Genomic DNA, 24,718 nt, shown 5'->3' with positions numbered 1-24,718 from the left:
ACACGTAACATAAGTGCATAACATTTTTTCAAATATTTGCTATTAAATTTCAAAACTTGTGCAAACAGTGCAAAAATCACAGATTGCCCCCTAATATAAAGATTTCTGTGACTGTATCTCTGTTTTCCAGATCGTTTGAGACATCCCTATCATGTTAGACAATAAGGATGAAATTCAATATAAAACAATTCGGTTTCTAGTTCCTGCTAGCCTCTGTGTGTGTGTGTGTGTGTGTGTGTGTGTGTGTGCGTGAATAAAACTACAGGATACACTGCTGTTGAATCATTTACTGCAGTGGCTGAGACAGAGACTGAAAAGGAGAGAAAGAAAGAGAGAACAAAGAAAATAGCACTAGAGGCTTGGTAATATTCCCCAACCATGTTCCTCAAACAAAAAAAAAATGATGACACTGAGTTCTTTTGTTGGCTTATGAAAGGGGTTCGGAGGGGCCAGTTTTTAAGGCTTTGGAGTGGAGACGATGCAACGCTGCCAGGCTCGGGAAGAGAACGGCCCCGTGGCAAAACAGGAGATATACGTCAGCAGCCAGCAGAAGCACGCTGTGGCTGACACTTCCTTCACATCCACACAGGAAACAGGACGCCAACACCTTCACCGATTTGTTTGCTGATTCACACGTAGGTTTTCACACAATGGAGCTGAATTTCGGCCAAGAACCCGAATGAATTTTATTAAAGCTGGCATTTTTTATGGGCTTTGTGTAACACTCGTTGTGTGTTTACAAAATGAGTACTTGTTTATATATATATATATATATATATATATATATATATATATATATATATATATATATATATATATAATTTACAAAATGCTTACAGAATAGTCTCATATTTATCCTGCTTTAAATGTTCCTCATTTAAAAAAGAGAAAATAATCCACAGATCTATCTTCAAATCAGCCATGCATTATTATTATTATTATTATTATTATTATTATTATTATTGCACAGACAAAAATAAATAATAAGCTGAGATTCTGTAAGCAATGGTGCAATATACTATACAGTTAAATTTTTTCAAAATTGTAAATATCAATAATATCCTGTTTACTATAAGGAGTTTTTTTAAAGACTATCCTCTAGTATAATCGTTGTTCCTGTTTCAATACCTATGCAACAATGATGGACATAAAATAAGATAAAAATAAAAAAGAGCTGTAGATCTTGACCTTGTGTGTCCAACTTAAAGATACAGCTCTACCTCTGACTGTTACAAAGCACTGACACTGGAGACTCCTTCCATAAATGCTAAATAAATGATTCTTTCACCTCGCGTGTAAAGCTGTAGAAGGTCCCGTTACACTTCACGCTCGTTCTCTGGACATTCAAGGTGACCCAAGTTGTAAAATAGTTGCGGAATTACGGTTACATATGAAACTGTCTGTTCTCCTCCCTTTCACCCCGGAATACCGGGATGGTTTCTTTCAGAGCTAGTCGAAGTCATGGTCATAATGTGACAACTTTAATATTAGTACACGGCGAAGAAACGAAATGAACAAGGAAATCTTTACTACTTCTGAAGAAAACCTCCATGGTTACATAACTTACATAACATAACATTGGACATGTTAAAATGAATACTGAATAGTTTGAATACTTAATTTTCATTCAGGATCGTTCCTAAACTCTTATAACACTAAAAGTTGGTGAAAAAGCATTTTTTTCTGCTGAGGTAAAGAGACCGGGACACCAGGGACCAGGAAAATCAGTGTAATAGCCAGCACAGCCTGTGGAGAACGTATACACTGGAAAACCCATGAGGCCCTTGAAAGTGTGACTCCTGGGGCCAGGAACTCTGTAAAATAAAACTCTCCTCATCAGGCTGCGTGTGTATGAGACACCATCGTCAATGATTAAGTGTATAAACTCTAACTTAGTCCCCAGAGTGAGCAGGAGGGAATAAATTAGCTCTGCTATTGGCTGGTAATTAAGTAGCTCCAGTGTATACACACGCACTCGCTGCTTTATGTTCCATCTTAATGCTCTGCTTTTAGAACCGTATATTTGAGCAATCAAAGGCATGTTCAGAGTGTAGGAAGAAACCTGTACGGATATCCAGGAGCGCCAATAAGGGCTCATTATCTCGCCGATGAGAGTCGAGGAGTGTTTTCCAAACTCCAGTCACCATCTGCAATAAGTTTGCTTTCCGTGAGTCTTTTAAAAGGCTTTTTTCCTCCTGATGTGACACTTCCCGAGCTCTGACTTCCCTCCGATACACACCGCAGCAAACAAAAGGAAGTGTGAGATAAGAGCGCATCAGCCGCCGTGGCAGCTCATTAATTTTCAAAGCAGAATTCGACTGGCAGCGTTCTATCTATCCCGACTCCTGGGAGCGCGACCGCCGCCGAGCCGAGGTGACGGACACTTGATTAGGAGGCCGTGCGGTTTGTCAGATTGTAATCACGGGTCTTCCCGAGGCCATCGCAGTGTGCTGCAGGACATTACAACTTCTATTAAGGTGAGTTCTGCGAGACTTTAATGTCACTTCACGCTATGAAATCATAACAATGCTTCACTCAAAAATGTCCAAAAAGACTTTTGTATACATCTAAAAACATCAGTGAAAAATAGATGTCTTGACACTTTATATGATGAACTGCCAGGAACCGTGCGAGAAGGAACAGAGCAAAACCACAATGTGTCTGATATCAACATGTAACTTTCAGTGGTGTCCAAGATTTTATTATTTATTTTATTATTTATTTCTAATAAAATTCCCAGTTCTTGCGTGGACATGTCAGTCTATTTTCCCTATGGTTAACAATTTCCTACGTTACCCACAATACCTAAACAGAGCGATGCAGCAGCGCTTTAGTCTTTTAGTCTGTCCAGCTCTTTCACCTCCTCATCTGTACACTCTGCATCCCAAGCTTCAACTTTCCTGCTAATATTGTGCTTGTCGTCCCGCAGCTCGCTAACTAGCCGAGCCGAGTCTCTGGCATAACTCAGAGCAACTGTGACATACAGCTGCACTGCATTCTGGACCTTTGAGTCTAGATGTTTGCTCCGTTACTTCTATATTGGATGTCTCTTTAATATGATGCTGGAAAATGGCGAGTGAGAAATTAGCTCATGCTCTTTTGTATTTATTAAATGCCACTGTAAATGCGCTAGCAATATCAATGCCCGCTTATGACATCAGCACGACACATGACCACTAACTTCTCACAGGAATTAAAAAAACAACCACCAACCAACAAATTAGCAGAATCACTAAACCTTAAATGTGTTTCCTTTAAGGCACACAGTTTGCTAAAATAGTGCAATATCCTAAAATGAGTGCTTTATTACACATTTTTTCATAAATGAAGAAAATCTTTGCAAATGTATAAATGAAAAAATTGCAAAAATGCAAAGATCAGCAGTTCAACTGTGCGGGAAAACCACGCACCTGGCGACACATATTTTTTTTTAATCACATGAATAAAATGGCTGCCACTAATTGTTCAAAGTTTAGTACTTTGAAGGCAACAGGTAATCAGTCACACTTCCCTTTTTCTCCACACCCAGACTTCCCACTTTCTGCACTCAAATCCACTCAAGCGCATACGACTGAGGAACAGAAGCGTGCTTTAGGCTCCTACATCATTTATTACGCAGAAAAAATCCAAATTTGTGGCTTCTAAATAAAAAAGAGAGAGAAAGAGAAGAGTGTAGTGTGCAGACACCTCAATGCTCTACCTCGGAGTCTGAGAATAGCAGCGCTATTTATTTTCATTTCTTAACAATCTGTAAGGAACCTACAGAAACAGAACATATGTGAGGCGTAGGTGTGACAGAGGGAGGTGAAGAAGAGAAAAATAACACGTATAACATCTGTGACGACTCGAGTACGATCACGCTCGGAGGGGTTTTGTCACCTCAGCAGCTCTCGGTTCTTTGTTCTGGCTGATAAAAAAACTCCCAATCGTGCTGAAGTGACCTCACGAATGCGACTCATTCAGTTTTATTCAAATGCAGGGTGCTTTTGGCAGAAGCTCTGGAGTGTGGAGTAAATAAAAGCTCGGCTGTCTGCCAGTTAATACCTTTTCTATCGCTAACGTTCACAGGAGCGAGCGACAAAGCCACTTCTCACTTTCTGTGTACGTGTGTGACATTGAGATTTCAGCAACGAAATGACATTTGAATTCAGATTTTCTCAATTTTATGCAAATGAGACATGATGCTGTAAAGAAGCGACAAATCCAAACGAGTGTCTTGAATCATTCCTCGGACCAATCGTATGGCACGTGTGGTCCGGCGTTTCTTCAGTTCCCCAATTGCGACTTTAGTTCCTACCTGCAGTTTGTTCCATAAAAATGGAACTGTATTGGTTTCTTATCCTATCACATACAACCTCTCATTAAATGTGTATAGAGATATTAGGAGGAAAAATAAAGCTTGGAAGGAAGTAACATAGATCATTTGTGCCTCTGGTGAGTGTACACAGCTAGTACAGTTAGATTGCTTTGCTAATCTAATCTGAGGACATAACTAGTACAAAGCTGAGCTGTAAAAATCTGACATTTTTTTTTTACTTAGTAGTGCGTTATTTAATTTAATGTGTTTAACTAGTTAGCATTAGAAGCACTTCACCTATATTTGGGCTAATACCATTTATCGTCAGACTTAGCTAGCTAGGACTGGTAAATGCGTTGTCATGGTTACAGTGTCGTGTGAGCTGGGTTATTTTTTCATATACAAGTACAAAACTTGCTCTGGCTAGCAAAAAAAAAAAAAAAAAAAAGGAAGCATGTAAGCAGCCGTGTTGGAAACACGCCAACAATACATAATCAGTGGCTAACAAGATAAGCTAGCTACAAGAGCAATGACATATTGATTGCAATTATGGCTGCTTTAGCCACAAGACAGTTTCTGTGTGCTTTATTTTAAGAGCATGTTAATGCAGCTCTAAAAAATGCTGCCTATTGAAATGCAAGACACATTTTAGGTCTTAGCCCACAGTAGCTCCCAGATCAGGGCCAGAGTGAGCGGGAAGTGATAGCTTCATCTCCCCCTGATCGTATGAGCGCTAGACGTTAGCAGGGGCAGGAGGACTGAGTCATTTCCCACTCACTAGACACAGAGCAAATCGTGCCACGGCATGCCGCTATCTCATGACCTCTCAAGCTTGATGATCCTATCAGCTAGCCATTAGCTCTGCAAATTATGCAAACGGTTTATCACCTGTACGTGAAAATCCATTTTGATCAAAATATCCAAAAAGTCTCACTCTGTCTGTGATTTAATGACCTGTCGCTTTGTATCTGACACGATGCGCTTTCATTATGCAGTCTCAGTGTGTTTGTGTTTCTGCACAAGTAGTAATTGGATGTTGTAAAATAATCGCTTATGAAACGCAGCTTAACGGCGGCGTGGATGATTGCAGTGGGCAGCAGTTTGATGTTGATTGTACAGTAATAATTACAATCAAGCTGATATCCGGCTCTGTCGCTCTCTCTCTCTCTCTCTCTCTCTCTCTCTCTCTAACCCTCATCTTCTCTGACTGCTCTAATGAACTTTGAGAAGTCCAGCAAAAAAAGACACGTCATTATTGTTAGTATTAGCACGAGAGACGTTCAGACATCCTTGGAGGTCTGTTCTGTTGCTTTTCTTTCCTTCTTTACAGTGCCTTGTATAATTCTACAAAATGTAGTCATGAATCTACACAAAATAGACCATAACAGAACACCATCCCCGCTGTGAAGCACGGTAGTGGTAGCATCATGTTTAACATTGCTTCCCTGAATAATCCCCTCTACACTTCTCCTCTTTTGGTGGATGGCCTCCTCTAGGCAGAGACACGGTTGCAAAATATTCTTTCTGTTTTTTTAATAATGGGTTTTATTTTTGTGGTTCACTTCTGATTAATTAATTTTAGTTATTTTTAAGGTGTACTATAAGTGTAGAAAGTAGACGTAGTTTACTATATACTATACAACACTAATAATTTATATATTACCTGTGAGTTCTGTGCTTGAAACATTGTACATTTTATCCGTTTATAGTTACATTTAATATTGTAGAGCATCAACGTAACAAGTTAGCTTACTGTATAGCTGCTATAAACAGTCTTTCCCTCACAAGCCTCTCTTTTTTCTCTCTCCAGGTTGACACTGGAGACTCCTTTCGGAAAAAAAAAACTTAAAGAAAACTTCCCCATATCAACGATTCTACTGTCCGCCCTACAAGGCCCTGCGTGAGCTACTACTACAGAAGTGTATTAGAAAGTGTCCGAGCTGCTGTTGTAGAAAATTAATCAACACTTTCTGCCCAATCCGAAGCGAGAACTCAACAGCTAAGCTAACAGCTGGAGAAGGGAATATTTCCTGATAAAACCCCTCGTGCTTATTAGGCTGCTTGCGGAAAAATACTGAAATACTTCTCAAGTGCATTTTGATCGACACGCCACCTCGAGGAAAAAGATCCGGTGATCCTAGACTTGCGCTTGGGAGTCGAAAGCAAAGCTCTCGGTTCTGCCGCCGCTCCTTAACTGGCACGCTGAATATGCAAAGTGGATGTGTGCGACGCCTCACATGCATCTGTCATGTCTAACAAGGGAATATTCACCACTCCTTTTTATTTGTATCTATTTAGAGCAACACTGTGCCATCGGAGAATTCATTTATGTGGAAGGCTTTAGTCAGATCACGGCAGGGTGTTTTTTTTTTTTTCAGCGAGTCGTTTAGCCTCCTAGTCGACTGAGAGCGGCTGTGCGTTTCATGGAGCGTTGCGATCTAACCAAAACACACAACAACATAATCTGGAGTAGAAGACACAGAGAAGGCAACAATATTCTGTATATTCACGCTCCAGAGCTGAATTTGAAAGAAAGATGACATGTAAATAGATTCATACCATACAGTGCTGTTGAGTTCTCGATTCTGATTGGTCAGATAGAGTTGATTAATTTACTACAACAGTAGCTCTGATGGTTTATATTATTGTTTCTATAGTAAGAGGCATTTGGACGGTGGACGCTCAACATAAACAGATTAAAAAATGTGTGTAGTTGTTGATGTTGATAGTGAAGTTTTCTTGAAGAAAGGAAACATTTATTTAACATTTACGGAAGGAGTCTCCAGTGTCACTGCTTTTTTTTTTTAACTTTCTAGCTTCAGGACAGAGGAGTTTTACTGTTTCTTGATAACATGACAAGCTGCATTTTTTTGTCTTATTAATTTCAAGAGAGCAAAAAAATTGGTTGTTGATGGAATGACTGTTTACAGCTGCTATACATACAGTATAGCATACATAAACATACAGTAAGGACGTTAAATGTAACTATAAATGGATAAAATGTACAACGACGTGATGCTGTGTAATAAATAAAACTGTAATCTGCAATTTGCTGTGGTATAAGAGGAATAAAACGCTTTAGGACATGCTGTTACTGGAATTTAGGTGTAGTAACTGAAACTCGATGTTTATTTTCTTATAACAGCACAACACCGAATGTTTTATTTCCTCCTTACGATGTCTCTCTCTCTCTCTCTCTCTCTCTCTCTCTCTCTCTCCCTGTGCTCAGGCCTGGTGAAAATCCCGTTATCTGGGACTCCGCCCCATGCTCGCCGGTTCTAATAATCCCTATCCCGAGGACACGGATCTAAACTCTGCTTTGATCCGAGTTTTATTTCTCGCCGAGACGATGCTACAGCGTTTCCATGAAGGCCGACGTTAGCTTCAACCTGCTCTTAACCTGGTTAAGTGTGACGTTCCTGAAGCCATGACGCCTTCAAGGAAACTCCAATAACACACACACACACACCCACACACACACACCCACACCCACACGTCCAGGCAGAACTTTCATAAAGTTCATGAAGTTCTGAAGTTTCTAACTCAGTGAGGAGCGCGCGATGCAGAGCTCACTTCCTTTACAGTAATGTAACAGAATTATACTCTTTCACGTTGTGAGTCAATCACTCCGGCTACGAAGCGGACATTAGCTCTCGCCTTTCAAAGCAGACGGCTGGACCGCTAATCAAAACGTACACAGGAGTTCTGAGCAGAGTGACGGAGCGTGATAATAAGTTGAGGTGGAAGTGGGTTTTAAAGTCTTTTCTTTTCAGAAAAAAGAAGCAAATGGAAAAGTATTGATAATAGGTGTATTAAGCGTCCTGTGTGTTTTTTTTTTTTTTATCGGGATTATAATGGTGGGGCAATTATTGCAATTATGATTTAGTGCTTCTGTCAAGCTTGATAAGGAGAAAGCACTTAAAAACGATTCTGTGTAAAAGGCGTCGTGCATTAATTAAACACGTTTAAACAATTACAGCAAAATGTGATTCAATTTGATTATAAAACAGCTGGAAAATTCATCGACGTGGTTAACTATAATATATTTAAAGGTGCATTAGGTGAGATTAGTACAATTTTCACAAAGCTCCTCCCCCAGGATCTTTTTTTAAAAACAATTTTTATAGATAGAGCTTTTTTATATATTTCTAATTTATTATATATTTATATTTATACTTATATATTTATATTTATTTTATATATTTTAATTTTTTATATATTTTAATTTATTATTATTTTAAACAAAATTTCAGAGCTGCTGTAAAGCCAAAACAGCCAGAGGCACTTTATGCTTTTTCATTTTTATTTATTAATATTATTTTTGAAACAGTAGTTTGCTGCCATGTTAATGACATGGGTACGTTTATCACAATACATTCACTACCTGAAAAAAAGCTGAGTTTTTATCCTTTTTTTTTACTGCCCTTTTTGGAGTTTTTTAAAGCTAATTTGGCTGCATCCTGCTAAAGGTCAAGCACTAATGACAAAACCAGACTCAATTAAAATGTGATTTAATTACAAAATTACAGAATTGCTGTAGTGAAAAAACCCAGAGGCATTTGTTCCTCTTTTTTTTAAACAATGATTATATGATGGTTATGATGACATTTTTTAAAGCTAGTTTGGCTGCACGTTCGTTAACATGTTTCTTCTGCTTCTCAAAAACCTGTACACTGACTAAAGTTTTAAAAGTCAGAGGTATTTTATCTTTTTATTGCCCTCTATAATAAAAAAAAAAGAAAGAAAGAAAGAAAGAAAGAAAGAAAGCTAGTTTGGCAGCATCCTGCTAAAGGTCAAGCACAAAAAACATGGAGTTAGACTAAAATGTGATTTTTTTTTTTTACTTGGTGAAGCACAATATATTCACACCCTGACAGGAAAAAGAGGCATTTTATCATTTTATCACCCTCTTTTTAAATTAAATTATATGATTATTTATTCATTTATTTTGTTTGATTAAAGCCAGGCTGTGTTCTGCTAAAAGTCAAGCACTAATGACAAAACTGAACTTTTTCCTGGTTTAGCTGGTTTAATGAAACACACAATATTTTAAAATATTGTTTCAAATGATTATTTATTTAGTTAGTTAGGTAGTGAGGAGCGGAATGGAGGAAAGACGAAGAAGAGGAAGAAGGAGGAGGAGGAGGAGTAGGAGGAGGAGTTTTAGACCCAGCAGACCTTCACCACACTCACAGTCGTCCTCTGAACTCTAAACAAAAGCCTCGTTTATTGGGTCATCCATCTGCTTCCACACACAAAGACACGATCCCGAACATAATTTAATCCAGACCTCGGTCTTATCCTCTATAACCACACAAGTCCTGCGTGCGTGTGTGTGTGTGTGTGTGTGTGTGTGTGTGTGTGTGTGTGCTCAGAAGACATTACAGAAAGAATTTAGCCCAAGGTGAGAATTATATCTGTTTTTATTCCTTTAAACTACCTGTATGTCCGTTTAACACACACACACATTCTCTTTCTCTCTCTCTCTCTCTCGCACACACACACACACACACACACAATGTCTAAATAAAATCCAAGTGACCAGAATCAGGAAGATCCAGAGAATCGTAACCAGCTGTAAAATATGATTTCTGTTTCAAAATCTGATGCAATTAAAAGTAAAAATTCAAAAATCTACTTGAGTGGAAGTCAGAAGTTATGTACATTTAAACATACTCAAGTATTTGAGAGTAAATTTTATATTTTTTAACATAAAAATAAGCAATCCAGACATTTGTTTGTTTATTTGTTTACTTGCTACCTTATTTAAGTCTTTAACCTATGAAACTACGCTAACTCAGACAACCTAGAATTTAGCGCGCTTGTTTATTAAAATGTTTAATAACTTTCAGAATAATGTACTTACGTAAAAATTATGGGCACCATTTCAAAATCTTATACAATTAAAAGCAAAAAAAATCTATTGACTTTTTCTGGATTAAAAGTCAAAAATTAGTGAATTTAAACATACTCAAGTATTCGAGAGTAAAAGTGAACATTTTTGGACTCACTAAAAATGAACAATCTAGACATTTACTGACTTATTTATCTTTTTAAAAAAATATTATGCTAGTGCAGACAAACCTAGACTTTAGCGTGCTCATTAGCTAATACATTTTTTATAATCAAACAAATTTACGAAATGCGAAATAGAAACAGAGTAGAAAAAATTTTGTTTTTTTTTTAACAAGTACTCTGAAGATGAAAATGAAAACTCAAAAAAAATTTTCTTTTGTAAATTCACTTCACACGTAACACAAAGAATTCAATAAAAAAGTGCAGTAACAAAGTACGATGATTTAAGTATTTTCCACCCTGATAGTAAACGACATGTTACAAACAAACAAACAAACATTTTGAAAAATTCTTTGGGAGTCTTTGTCTCTCTCTCTCTCTCTACTTCCCTTCTCTCTCTCTCTCCACCTCTCTTGTCTCTGACTCTCTCTCTCTCTCTCTCGCCATCTCTCTCGCTGTCTCTACCTCACTTCTCTCTGCCTCTATGTCTCTCTCTCTCTCTTTCTCTCTCTACTTCCCTTCTCTCTCTCTCTCCCTCTCTCTCTCCACCTCTCTTGTCTCTGACTCTCTCTCTCTCTCTCTGTCTCTCTTCTTCTCTCTCTCTGTGTCTCGCTCTCTGTCTCGCTCTCTCTAATCATCCTGGTGCAGTCTGGAGAGCGAGCTGACCTGATTATTGCTCACCAAAAAACAACATGAGCTCGTCTGCTTTCAGAAATCGGAGGAAATAAATAAGTGGAGATGAGTGTTTGTTCTGGACAGGACGCTCGCAGGCAAAACATTTCCATTTTAAACATAATGAGTCTATTAGGACTGTTTTTCCTTTTTTTCCATTAAAGTGCATTTTGGAGTCAAAAAAAAAAAAGCAGATTAGGCAGCAATTTAAAAAAAAAGGTAAAAATGGTATTTCATAACAAATTAATTAAATAATGTATATATTAATTTTTATGTAATTGTTTTTATTTAAATATAAATATAAGAAACTTTTAATAATTAAAAAAAAATAATTTTAAATTTAAAACCTAAAAAAAAATAATAATAAAGAGAATAAGAAAGTAAAGACTATATTATGATCAGTAAATAATAAAGTGGTGTGTGACCCTGAGCTGAAAGACATCAAGACATGTTTGTTTTGCAGCTTCCTCTTTGACACACACACACACACACACACACACACACACAGACACACACAGAATTAATGCTAGGATGCAGGATGTAAAGATGCTGTGTGAGATAAATAAGAAGATCTAATTGCAAGAAACAAAAACCCCCTGAACACAATGAGATGCGAAAAGCTGCAACACATCGCTCTAAAGAAATAAATTAGATCTGTTTTTTTTCCGTTCTAACGGGCGAGGAGAGAACGGCTCCGAGCTCGGATAAGCCTCCATCCTGCTCTCCTCACACACTCACGAGAACTACAGGTAAATCTCCATATTAACCTGAAAACTTTCCAGAAATTGGAATAAAGAGCCACGCAATTCAGACAACATCTGGAAAAAAGCAGGAGGGATGAGAGGAAACTTCATCACTCGTTCTGAAGAGTGATGAACTTCCTGGACCAAACACACACACTGCACTTTTCACTGTCACTCACGTGGTACCATTAAGGGTACATCTTTAGTACCTTTAGTTTGGCTTTTAAAGTAAAGTTGTCTTTAAGCTCAATTTCTTTACTGTAAATGAATTAAAGATACACACTAAAGGTACCAAAGGTGTACAAGGAAAAGTACTGTTTGGTACCTTTATTTCTGAGAATACACCATCACACCATCAGAACATCAAAACTTGCTTCGTTGACCAAATATTGAAACACATCCAGCTAGTGAACGCACCACAGCATACACTCAGTGTGTCAGTTTGTATACCAATAATTGCCTGAAAAAAGGGTACTAAACTGTACCTTTCCTTCTCCCTGAAGGGGTACTGTACCTGTAAAACGATTTAAGGTACATAACTGGACTGTACTTACCCTTTAGAGTAAAGATTTTAAGGTACTACATGCCCATGTCTATGTAAAGGATACACACTAAATGTACCAAAGGTGTACAAGGAAAAGTTCTGTTTGGTACCTATCTCTAGCAGTCCACCATCACACCATCAGAACATCAAAACATTAAAACACAGCCAGCTAGTGAACGCACCACAGCCAGCTAGTGAACGCACCACAGCCAGCTAGTGAACGCACCACAGCATGCATTCAGCAGTTCAAAAGTACTGGAATAATTGCTAATATTTCTTGTATTCTCAGGAAACGGGTACTAAACCAGACCTTCCCTGGTCTCTGAAGTGGTCCCCTTCTACTGTACCTTTAAAAATGATTTAAGGTACATAATTGGAATGTAATGTATATTTTTTCCTAGAAAAGGGGATATAGTATAGTGGTACATAATTTGATCTTTGACTGTACACTATATGCATCTTTCTAGTTAAATGATACATTATAGGTACCAAAGCTGTATGAGGAAAAGTACTGCGTGGTACTTTTATTTCTGAGAGAGTACCATCAGACCATCAGAAGCTTTGCCAAATGTCCAAACTTGCATCGTTGACCAAAATACCTAAACTCAGACGGGTAGTGAACGCACCACAGCGCACATTCAGTGGCTCAGCAGTACTGGAATAACAGCGCTGTACCTTGTACTCTTTGAAAAAGGTACTAAACTGTACCGTTCCTTGTCTCTGGAGTGGTACCTTTATCTGTTGGACCTTTAAAATGAATTATGTTGCATAACTGGACCTTTAAATGTACACTACATGCACAATTCTAATTAGAGGATACACACTAAAGGTAACAAAGGTGTACAAGGAAAAATTCAATCTTGCTTTAACCAACACCTCAAAACACAGCCAGCTAGTGAACGCACCACAGCGTACATTCAAGGCTTAATAGTAATAGAATAATTAGTCATGATCTGAACACTCTGAAAAAGGGTACTAGAGAAAAGAGTACCTTTGCTTGTCAGTGAGGTGGTGGCCTTATTTTTTTTTGTGTCTTTAACGTGCATCTTTCACTTGGAAAAGTGGATAAAATTGTACTTTTAAAACGATTTAAGGTGCGTAATTACACCACAATTACCTTCAAGCTTTAAAGATACATTACATGCACATTTCTGGGTAAAAGATATGTACTAAAGGTAGAGAGGGTATACGCTTGAGAGTGAGGGACAAGGAACGGTACGGTTCGGTATGTTTATTTCTGGTACTGCACCATCACACCATCACACCATCAGGAGGCTGACCAAAATATCGAAACAGCCAGATGGTGAATACCTTCAACGGCTCAGCCGCTTTTAGAATAACTGTGTCGCACTCTGAGGGAAAAAAAAGGGTACTCTTCCATGTCGCTGGTGTAGTACCCTTGTGTTACGTACCTTTAATATGTATCTTTCACCTGGAAACGTGGATGAAGATTTAAGGTACATAATTGGACCATAATGACCTTTTCATAATTCCCTAAAGCGTTAAAAGATATGCTACATGCACCTTTCTAGGTAAAAAATATGCACTAAAGGTATAACAGGTGTACAAAAAACCCTCAGTACCTTTATTTCTGAGAGTGCACCATCACATCATCACACCATCACACTATTAGAAAGCATGTTTCCAAATGTCCAACCATGTCCATCCAAAGAGAAGAACAAAATATCAACCCATTTCAAGCTATGAAGCTGTAAAGACATTACAGTGTGCGTTCAATGGCTCAAGTGTACTGGAAGGATTGTGAGAAAGAAGGCAAGAGTAAATAAAAAAAAACAACAGCTCAACACTTGGACTCTGATAAACTGATAAAGACATGAGACAATCATCTTCACGCAGCTGCTCCGTAACCAGTGAGCAACCCCAGGTTGAGAGACTCACCGTGTCCGCTCCTGAGAGACGCTGAAGAGCGGTAGATGGAGACGGGAGCCGAGTGGAGGACATGCGAGTCCCGCTCCGAGTACGCGTGCGAGGTGGACGCCACAGGACGCCCGGCGGGTGCCGCGGAGTTCCCGGTGTAACTGGCGGACGAGGACGAGCTCCACACCGAACCAGCGATACATCCCAAGGTCAGAGACCACATCCATACCCGGGAGGTGGAGACAGAGACGGAGACGGAGCCGAAGCCGCCCGCGGGCCGCCGCTCCGCTCTGCAAGGACGCATGACGCACGTCCGAGTCGCAACGCAGACACTGGGGACGGACAGGGGGGCTCTCTCATGATGGAGAAAGCCCCATGGCTAGGACGCACCACCACCACCACCAACACCAACACCACCACTACCACCGCCGGTGCTCTCCCAGCCTTCACTGCGCGCGTGCGAGCGTGTGGAATTTACACGGAGGACGCAGGAACGGACGTGCACGTGCGCCGTCAATTAAGCGGCGTATAATTTCCGGGGGTCATGACCCATGAATTTGACTCACTCACAAGAAAATGAGAAGAAAATGTGGCCTGCGTTCCAGGAGAAGAGAGATAAAAAATAGAAATAAAAAACTTTCACACGAAGCAAGCAAACTCCGTTTCCAAAAAAAAAAAAAGCGCAGTCCTCGTCCTTAAAAAAAGAAAGAAAGAAAAAACCTGCGGATACAAGCTAGGTTCACTCCTCACGCGCGTAAACTCACACATACACACACTCTTTCTCTTTTTCTGCCTTCCCCTCTCTTTCTATCTGTCTCTCCCTGGGCGCGCGCTGCTGCTGCGCTGTTGGTTTTAGTCGGAGCCTTGACGCACTTCCAGCTAGCAGCTCGGCAATGAGCGCGCGAGCAAGTGTGTGTGCGAGTGTGTGTCTGTGTGTGTGTGAGAGAGAGAGAGAGAGAGAGAGAGAAAGAGAGAGAGAGGCCGAAAAGCAAGAAAGGATGGGAGGGAGAGAGAGAGAGAGAGAGAGAGAAGGAGGGAGGGAGTGTGTGTGTGTGTGTGTGTGTGTGTGTGTTCAGAGTACAGGTGAAAGAAACAAAGCACATCAGCATGAAGAAAAAAAGAGAAAAAGGTGTTTGTGTGTGTGTGTGTGAGAGAGAGAGAGAGAGAGAGAGAGAGAAATAGAGAGTGAGAGAGAAGGAGGGAGGGAGTGTGTGTGTGTTCAGAGTACAGGTGAAAGAAACAGCACATCAGCATGAGGAAAGAAAGAGAAAAAGGTGTGTGTGTGTGTGTACACATGGACAGAGTGGGGAAAAAAACAACAAGCCATTCAATGCAAATTTCCAGCCAACACTGAACAAATGCGGCAAAAACATTGCAGAGCAAGTTGAGCACTACACAGGGGGAAAACGGGATAGAAATGAGAGAGAGAGAGAGAGAGAGAGAGAGAGAGGACAGAAACAGAGAGTCTGAGAGACAGAGACCAAAAAGCAAGAAGAGAGAGACAGAAATAGACAGAAAGATTGAGAGCAAGAGAGAATGCAGAGTACAAAACACTATCTAATAACATTAGTAATTAATGAATTATTAATTAATTAATTATTAATAACAGTGATTTAAATTAAGAGTAAGAGAGAGAGAGAGACAGACATGGAAGAGAGGGATGGAAATGGAGGAAGAAGAGAGAGAAAGAGACAGAGTGTTTGCTTAAAAAAGACTCATTTACTTCATTAAGCATTTGTTCATTGTTGCTCTACGTGCTGCTGCAGGTGTAATGAACACTGACACGTACGACAATAATCACACGTGAACCGTATACACGGCTCATACACAGCTCATACACAGCTCATACACGGCTCATATACAGCTCATATACGGCCCATACACGGCTCATACACGGCTCATACACGGCTCATACACGGCTCATATACAGCTCATACACAGCTCATACACAGCTCATACACAGCTCATACACGGCTCATATACGGCTCATATACGGCCCATACACGGCTCATACACGGCCCATACACGGCCCATACACGGCTCATACACGGCTCATACACGGCTCATACACAGCTCATACACAGCTCATACACAGCTCATACACAGCTCATACACAGCTCATATACAGCTTATACACAGCTCATACACAGCTCATATACAGCTTATACACAGCTCATACAGAGCTCATACAGGGCTCATATACAGCTCATACAGAGCTCATATACGTCTCATACACGGCTCATACATGGCTGATACACGGCTCATACACGGCTCATATACGGCTCATACACAGCTCATACACAACTCATACACAGCTCATACACAGCTCATACACAACTCATACACAGCTCATACACAGCTCATACACAACTCATACACAGCTTATACACAGCTGATACACAGCTCATACAGAGCTCATACACAGCTCATATACAACTCATATACAGATCAGTGTGGAACAAATCGAATACCACAAACTCAACACCACCATCTCCTAATCTTTGTATGAAGAGTACAGCTTCTTCTTCTTCTTCTTCTTCAGCTTCTTCTTCATCCTTTTCTGTGGTAAATCCATGGACTTGGCAACCTTGTAGGATTGGACCTGGTCATATTCAGCTGTATTAGTATTCCAAATTCAGCGCCGCATCCTCGGGGATAAGGATCGCTTTGGTAGGTAACGCGACTGAAAATTAGAAACGTTGGAATTCTTAACCAGCGTTTCATTCAGAGTGAATCAATAGCAGCATGAGTGCGTTCTCAGTGATATTACTGTGGTGAAAAGCTCTCCCAACATGCCGCTCCTCTGTGCACGAGTTACAGAGAATGACTTATAATAATGTATGAAATTCCCTTTTTTTTTGTCGAGCGTAATCACGCATATTCCTTTTCACAGATGGAGTCAGAGAGAAGCCAGAGACAGGCAGAAAAATAAATCTGTCGGAAAGATGCTCATTTATCAAGAGGCTGGTTTAGAGGTTTCATTAAAGTGCAGGCTCATCCTTTCAACGGAGGACGCTCAGCCTCAGGCAGCTTGACGTCTAACACACACACACACACGCACACACACACATGTAGTACACAGGCTTAAATCCACATTCACTTTAGTAAACAGAATGCAAAAAACACTATGTCACGACATCATAACTCCGACCTCATTGCCAGCTGTGCTGCACATCTGCCACCCCATGATGTGCAGTCATGCTTTGGAGCCACCTGCAGGACACATACGTTAGCTCCGAGGTGAACGTTTTCTTTCGTTTTTTTTTTTTTTTTATGGTGTGTAAGGGCTCAGTGTGAGCTGCTTCTGTAGTGCAGATCAGCAAAAACACACACACACACACACACACACACACACACTGCCTCCATACCACTGTGTTTCAAATCCACCCTCTGCGTGTGTCGTGTTGAGGAAGCAAAGATGGTGTGGAATACTGATGCACAGCTGTCCTGATCAATCCATGGATCATACGTACGGAACTCGGAAAAGCAAGTTAGTTCCTGTTCTCACTTATGTTATAGCAGCTACAAACTGTCGTTCTCTCTCCAGCCTCTCTTTTTCTCTCTCATGAAGTTAAAAAGACAAAAAACACAGCTTGTCATGTTGCCGAGAAATCGCAAACGCATCACTCCTCTGTCCTGAAGATGTCAGAAAACTTAAAGTTACAGCTTTACCCTTGACACTGGAGACTCCTTCCATACATGTTACATAAACGTCTCCTTACAGAAAATGTCACCATATCAACTATTACACGTGTTTTTTAATCCGTTCATGTGGAGCGTCCGTGGTACAAGTCCCTGTGAAAGGGCTGTTACTATAGAAACGACAACGTATCAGGACAAACTGTCAGAGCCGCTGTTATAAAATGAATCTACATCTCCTGACCAATCAGAATCCAGAATTCAACAGCACTGTGTTATAAAGCAAAAGTATGACATATTAACAGGGTGAAAATCCACTGTAAAATGTTATATCAAAAGACAAAAGAAATCCTAAGTAAGAGTTCAGTTTCAGGTAAGAAAATGATGCACCATGTGGCGAAATCTGGAAAACACACATATTAAAGAAGTAGTAAAAAAAAAAGAGAATTTTATTCTTTATTAGACAAAAAAAAAAAAAAACATTTAAAGCAGTTTAAAGCTTGGCCTTACAGTTATTATGAGATGATTTTCTTTACTTCAAACACTCATTTAATTGGACAATAAGTTCATAACAGCAGCTAAAAGTAAAAGTAAGAACTTTAACTATGCAAATATTAATGATATTCTAAGCAAAAAAGGTGAAAAAAGCCAAAGAAATCAGGGCTCAATTATATTCCAGCTGAAGTGCAGTATATAATCATCTGCGGCCCGAGCGGTCAGTCAGAAACACCTTCGTGTGATTTAGTGTTCGGTACAGTCGAGCGTTTTAAGTAACCTGGTATTTAAGGTGCATTAGCTGACTGCTTTTCTTTCTGTTCTGCATTCAGACGTGAGATTGAGTGCTGTGTGCCACCCAGCGCTGCTCAAATCACCTCTTAGCTGTATTTTTGGCTCATTCTGACTGTCATTTTGTGAATTTTTTTCACATTATAGAGGAAAAGAAACCTTGAGGTTCACTGACCTTGACTAACTTTTACTTTGTACGTGTGTATAACATGATGCACATCAAAAATGATGTTTGGTAACTGAAAGCTCAACTCCAGACTCCTGTAAAGCACCCAGATGCTATGAGAGGTGGGATTTGATTCCGTATGTTCACATATTTCCTTTTGAAACAGGAAGTCAGGGTGTCTGAGATACACCACAAATGTTTAAAATGTTTTAATAGCGAGCGTGAGGACGGCCGACCTGAGCGTGCAGAGCAGTATCAGTAAGAGTGGTGAATAAAAATGAGCGTGAATTGCACCATGACACGTGAGTAATGTGGAGACCCTGATGAGCGCACTCAGTGCTCGCAGAAGTGAACTGCTCTCTCTCACATGCAGCAGTTTCTCTGTTTCTCACTCACTTCACGGCTCCACACTTGCGAATACATTTGAGTATTAAAGATACTGTTTAAATGTGTACAGATGTTTTATCAGGTTATGTGTATTACAGGAAAATGCTGTAATTTCTCCTCGTGGTATTTTCACACAGTGCAGTTTGCAGCCTGCTTTGCTTTTTGATCATTAATCGTGAAGTACATACAGATCAAATCGTCTGTTTATTAGCAGTACAACGTGCACGAGGATTACGTCACATAATTGATTGAGATTGAATACATGAGCATGCAAACTAAAGTGCCTTCAGTCATGTGATTTTTTGTTTGTTTGTTGAGGTTGCCGTATTGAGAAACGAATTTCTGATTTCGCTGCCAAACACACACGGATAGTTAAAATAACTTGGAAGAAAATATATAACACTCATAAAAAAATTGCTGATAAAATTGACTTTGATCATTGTGTACTTTCACTCGAACTGCTGATTCCATGTAAAATGGCAGAAAACATATCAAAATGGTGTTTTCCTGATATACTGTATATACTTATCTCATACAAAGCCCTGACTTTGTTTAAGGGGTTGGACAAATGTGTTCTAGAGAGAATTTAATTGGACGCAAATTGGATGACTACAAGATCAATCATCAAAAAATCCTGAAAACTATACAGTTAAATATGAACATTACGCCTATCAAACACATTTTTGTCATTGTTTTTAATATATACAGACTTATTTGTTTCTATGGCGCTAAGAGGCTTTAAAAGCCATACATCCAGGAAAAAAGTGGATACACACACACACACACACACACACACACACACGCACACACACACACACACACACACACACCACGTACACACACTTCTCACTGACTCACAGTCATTAGGCCTTCATGCAGTGAGCTGACGAACACTCCAGCAAACCACACACTCGAAACACGTCACTGCCTGCTCTCAGTACCACACACACACACACACACACACACAGAAAGAGAGAGGGAGAGAGAGAGAGAAGTCCCCAGGGCTGAGAGTGCATCATTCAGATCGCTTCTTTGTGCCATCACAGGAGAGCTTATTTAAATCGCTGACTCTAATGGCTACTTGGTATTCCTCCACACGCACTAACTTCAGCTGGACGGCCTTTCGGTGTTGGCGATAGCCTTGGGGCTCGGTCCTCATCGCACTCACAAAGTATTCAATATGACCTGGAGGAAAGGCCACGTCCTCCACAGGTCCACGTCTCATATTAAAACACAGCAAATTAGCAACAGAAACTGAAATCCACTTCAACTTCCATTGGAATCTCACATTTTGTAAGTAGGGCATTTTGAAATAATCCTAAATGATCTTGCATCCGTGTTGCATCACCACCAGAATTAGCCAGTAGGCATGGCTCATAGGTTAGCTTTAATATCTACCTTATTATTGCTTATTTAAAAATCATCATCTAATAATAATATTCTTATAATTATCTTCATTCTAAATTATTGTTAATATATTAAATGAGAGGTGGCAGCCAGCATGTGACCTCACTGGCCATACAGTAGCTATGAAATCTTTTCTTTCCCTTCCAGTACAAACAGTACAACAGAACTAAAATTAATAAAATTGAAATAAATCTAAGCACCAATCATAAAATCAAACCTCAAAACCAAACCATAAAATCCATTAACATTCAATAAAACAAATACAATATGATCACGTAAATAAACAAGAAATAAACCATGATAGACTTTTATGTGGCTCACATTCCTGAGGAAATCGTTCATGAATATATGAAGAATATTTCTAGCTTTCATTAGCTCCGATATCTTTAATATATTTGACTTTCAAATTTCAAAGAGTCTCAGGCTCCTTTTGTCGTAAAACCTGTCAAAAGATCCAGCAGGTTTAAAACAAAATGAACTATGAATACCAAAACCACCACAGAACCAAGTGTGTGTAACACGTTTAAAACGTGAAATAGCAATAACGACACTTTAACGATCTTAATTTAGCGCTACTTCGCTTTCGGCTTCAGCTAAAATGACTTCGCCGTACAAAATTTGTAATCAATCACGAGTGCCATCGCAATTTCACTTCACGAATAGACACAAGCAGAAACAAGCAATTTCGAATAAACAACAACAATAACAAAGAAAGAAAGAAAGAAAGGAGGATGATTTGATGGAAAGTACTAAAAACAGACCAGAGCTTCTCATCAAGATCTATTTTTTGGGATTTTTTTGGGGAATGTGTACGGACAGAGGATAACGTGGCAGTGTGCCATTCAAATTACAATCAACACCCAGCGTGTTGCATGGATGGTGTGTAATCAACACTTCATGAGCTGTTAATGAGGATTTGTTACACTGCAGATCTGTTACACACTAATAGCACTTCAGTGTCCTGATGTAGAAAAAATAATCATTCTGCACTGCAGAATCGTTTCTGTAGTTCTAAAATAAAATACAATTTAAATGAATACTTTCATTTGTTTCTTTTAAGAAATATACAGATTCCTGACACCTGCATTATCACCAGTAGCACTTCAATAAGCTTTTGGAGGTGATAAGTAAGGAATAAAACACACCGTGTCATGCTGTTATAGGAAAATAATCAACACACCCAGATGTTATTTTCTTAGAACAGCTCATCCTGAAGTGTTTTATTCATCTTACACCACAGTGATTTGCCAATGATTAAAATTTTTAAAATTTGATAATAAACAACATTTTGCACTATTTATCCATTTATAGTTCCATTTATATATAGCAGCTATAAACAATCGTTCCTTCACCAGACTCTTTTGTCTCTCTCGAAGGAAAAAAACCCACAGATTGTCATGTTACTGAGAAACCCATGACTGTTACAAAGTGCTGACACTGGAGACTCCTTCCATGCTCCAAATGCTAAATAAACGTCTCCTCACTTGTCTTCTGCACTAACACCTCGGGGTCGAGTCGCCATGGCCGATGCTAATATAAACCAGTGGGATTTAATATAGACCAATTGTGACTTTTTATGTTGCAAATGCAACAGACTCGCACTCAGTTGTGACTTCATCTTGTAATTGCAAGTTATCGTTACAAAGCTGTGACTCCTTTTCGAGTTGCGATTTGACATCTCGAACACAACTGCGACTTTTTATAATACTTTTTATAGAATTGGGACGCTGCGAGATAAATCCACTTAATATTTTCTCATGTGGCAGAAACAAGCTACCATTTTAATCTTACAATCGTACATGCTGCTGTTGTTCTTGGCTTCACAAAATAAGGAAAATATGGTAATAGAACCCAAGGAGATGCTAAAATTTTATCTTATCTCCTGTATTTTTTCATTTAAAGAGAGGGAGGTCTTAGCCATGCTACCCCTTTTACACAAAACGGCCCTGAATGTAGGTGAGTTTTTCTAATTTTGTCACTTTTTACTTTTTTCAAGGTTGTAAACATGAAGTGTTTTTTTTAAATAAAGCACAAAACAGTGATTCTTTTGTAGTTTCTGATAAATCTTGTTAATAATGGTATTGTTGCCTCAGAATTGCACTATTCGTGGCTAGTCATGGGTTACGAAATCAAGAAGATGATGAGGTCAACCCTGAGCTGAGCTATGTGCTTGGACTGTACTCAGTCTCTTGTATCATGGCACTTTGGATATAAATGACTGTCAAATAAATAAATAAATTCATTATTCACCACTGTTTTTTTTTTCATGTTGTATTAACACACACACACAACTTATTTCCACACCTCCCCCAATATCTCACACACATGTAACAATATCAAATGAGTTGGACAGAACTGAGCGCATAAAAACGTGAATCGCACAGAGCCGCTGTAACGTCACACGCCTTCTTTAAAATGCGTCCTGAGGCACTCGGGAAAGTGCTGCTAGGTTAAAAGCAGGCGTTCTGACAATTTGGCTCAAACGCAGCTGATGGAAATTTATGAAACGTGAGCAGTGTGTGTCGGAAATGCGGGCTTTAAACAAGTCACATGGGGCTGAAAATGATGGTGCTGGTGAACTCTGCTCACTCATCACTTACATCAGTCTTTTTATTTATTTTTTAAAACATGTTTACATGGAGAGATTTTATTACAGCACACCATGATCGCCTTCCTACAACTCACACCATCAATCCAACAGAAATTAGGATGGAAAGTGTGTGCTGAATTGCTAAATGCAAATGGAAGATGGAGATTTGCAGCTCTTCCTTACATAAAGTGAGATTTAAAGCCGATTTTGTCCCGTTTGACCCTGCATACTCAGCACGTCTGTCTGTGTTTCGCTTCAGTCCTCCTTTCACAATTTCCTTATATGGTCTTCGTTTCCTGTTCTCGCATACACTATTGCTTCACTGAACTGTTTCTTTTTGCACAGTTCCCACAATTCCTGCATCTTTTCTTCCCATCCCTTTCTCAAACTAGCGTCGTGCTTCATTCGCAGAAATATTTTCTGGTTTTTGACTTTGCCATGTCTAGACTTTTGCATATGGACGTAAATATGTATATGATTTTTGATAGGTATCCGTATGGTTTTCTATAAATATGGACATGATTTTCCATGTTACTTTCTGTATACGCACATTCAAAAAGACTACAATGGAGTGCAAAAGTTAGTGCCCCCATGGTTTCTGCATTAAACACTATACATGTAGTTTACAAAAAAAGACCTTAAGAGGTGAGTTAAGAGGTGAGTTATGCTTCAAACTGCAAGCAGTTCTCCCTTGTTTAAGTAATTTTCACACCAATTAGCACATAGTTAGCATGTAAATAAAGAGGACTTTGTGCTTCCTGTGTTGTTGTGAGCAGCTCTCAGTAATGTGACAAGTTTCATTTTTGCTTTATTAACCTACCTTAAAAATTCACAAATTATTTCTTATTATTATTAAGTCCCAGAGGTGGACAAATCGGTAGCCTGGGTGCCTTGGATGAGAAGATTTTGTGTTTTTTATTAGTTTGTTTTTTATTTATGGCACATAGATGACAGAGTCAGAAACATGCAGTAAATTCCAGCACAAAAATGTCTTATAACTCTCCCGCTTGCTACGCCTTGTGGATAAACATATCGAGAGGAAATAAAGACACTAGCCAGACTCGAGTGTTTTATTTACATGTGAATCCAGGACAGAACACCGCATCTCACAGCCCAAATGTTCGCCAACGACTTTCTGACTTTTTGTTAAGCTTGCAAACACACTGTGCTACATTAGAAACTTGTTGGAATTGGATAATAAGCATGTACAATATTTAATCATTACTCTTATTACTTATTATTTACTACTCTTACTCTTATTCACTTAACCAGCTAGTTTTCTGTCAGTTATGTTACATTGGACTGGACAACACACTGGAGCTTTTACTTGGATTTGGAAACCATGTTCTGTTATTTGTATGATAAAATCTCATGATGTTATTAAGCAGAAAATAATTTTTTGTAGATATACTGTAAACTACATTGTTTCACTTAATCAGTGGGGCACAAACTTTTGCATTCAGCATGTAAGTAATGTGGAAAATCTCCTGAAGGTATTTGTGCATATCTGTATTCATGCAGCGCTGTCAGTCTTAAATTATTGGAAAGTCCTTAATAAACACGTCAAGCGTATGTATTGGCATCCTTCCTGTAT

The 24,718-nt window shown here is 39.2% G+C and overlaps 1 protein-coding gene across 32 annotated transcripts in view; it reads right to left on the bottom strand.

Annotated features, from left to right (window-relative positions):
- Window positions 1–24,718, bottom strand: part of nrxn3a (neurexin 3a) — a 332,397-nt gene that overhangs the window by 99,582 nt on the left and 208,097 nt on the right. The window contains exon 1 of one of the 32 annotated variants that reach the window (XM_026926111.3): window positions 14,171–15,134. The exons of 30 other annotated variants lie outside the window; for them this stretch is intronic. In XM_026926111.3, coding sequence (XP_026781912.1) covers window positions 14,171–14,453 — 283 coding nt within the window. In that variant the 5' untranslated portion in view covers window positions 14,454–15,134. Of the gene's footprint in view, window positions 1–14,170; window positions 15,135–24,718 lie in introns of those variants that run through there. One more of the 32 variants, XM_026926110.3, reaches the window with a different exon arrangement.

This window comes from Pangasianodon hypophthalmus, chromosome 10 (assembly GCF_027358585.1).
Source record: "Pangasianodon hypophthalmus isolate fPanHyp1 chromosome 10, fPanHyp1.pri, whole genome shotgun sequence".
NCBI lineage: Eukaryota > Metazoa > Chordata > Actinopteri > Siluriformes > Pangasiidae > Pangasianodon > Pangasianodon hypophthalmus.
Note: the sequence above shows the minus strand (reverse complement) of the source record. Positions and strands in the feature narration are given on the sequence as shown.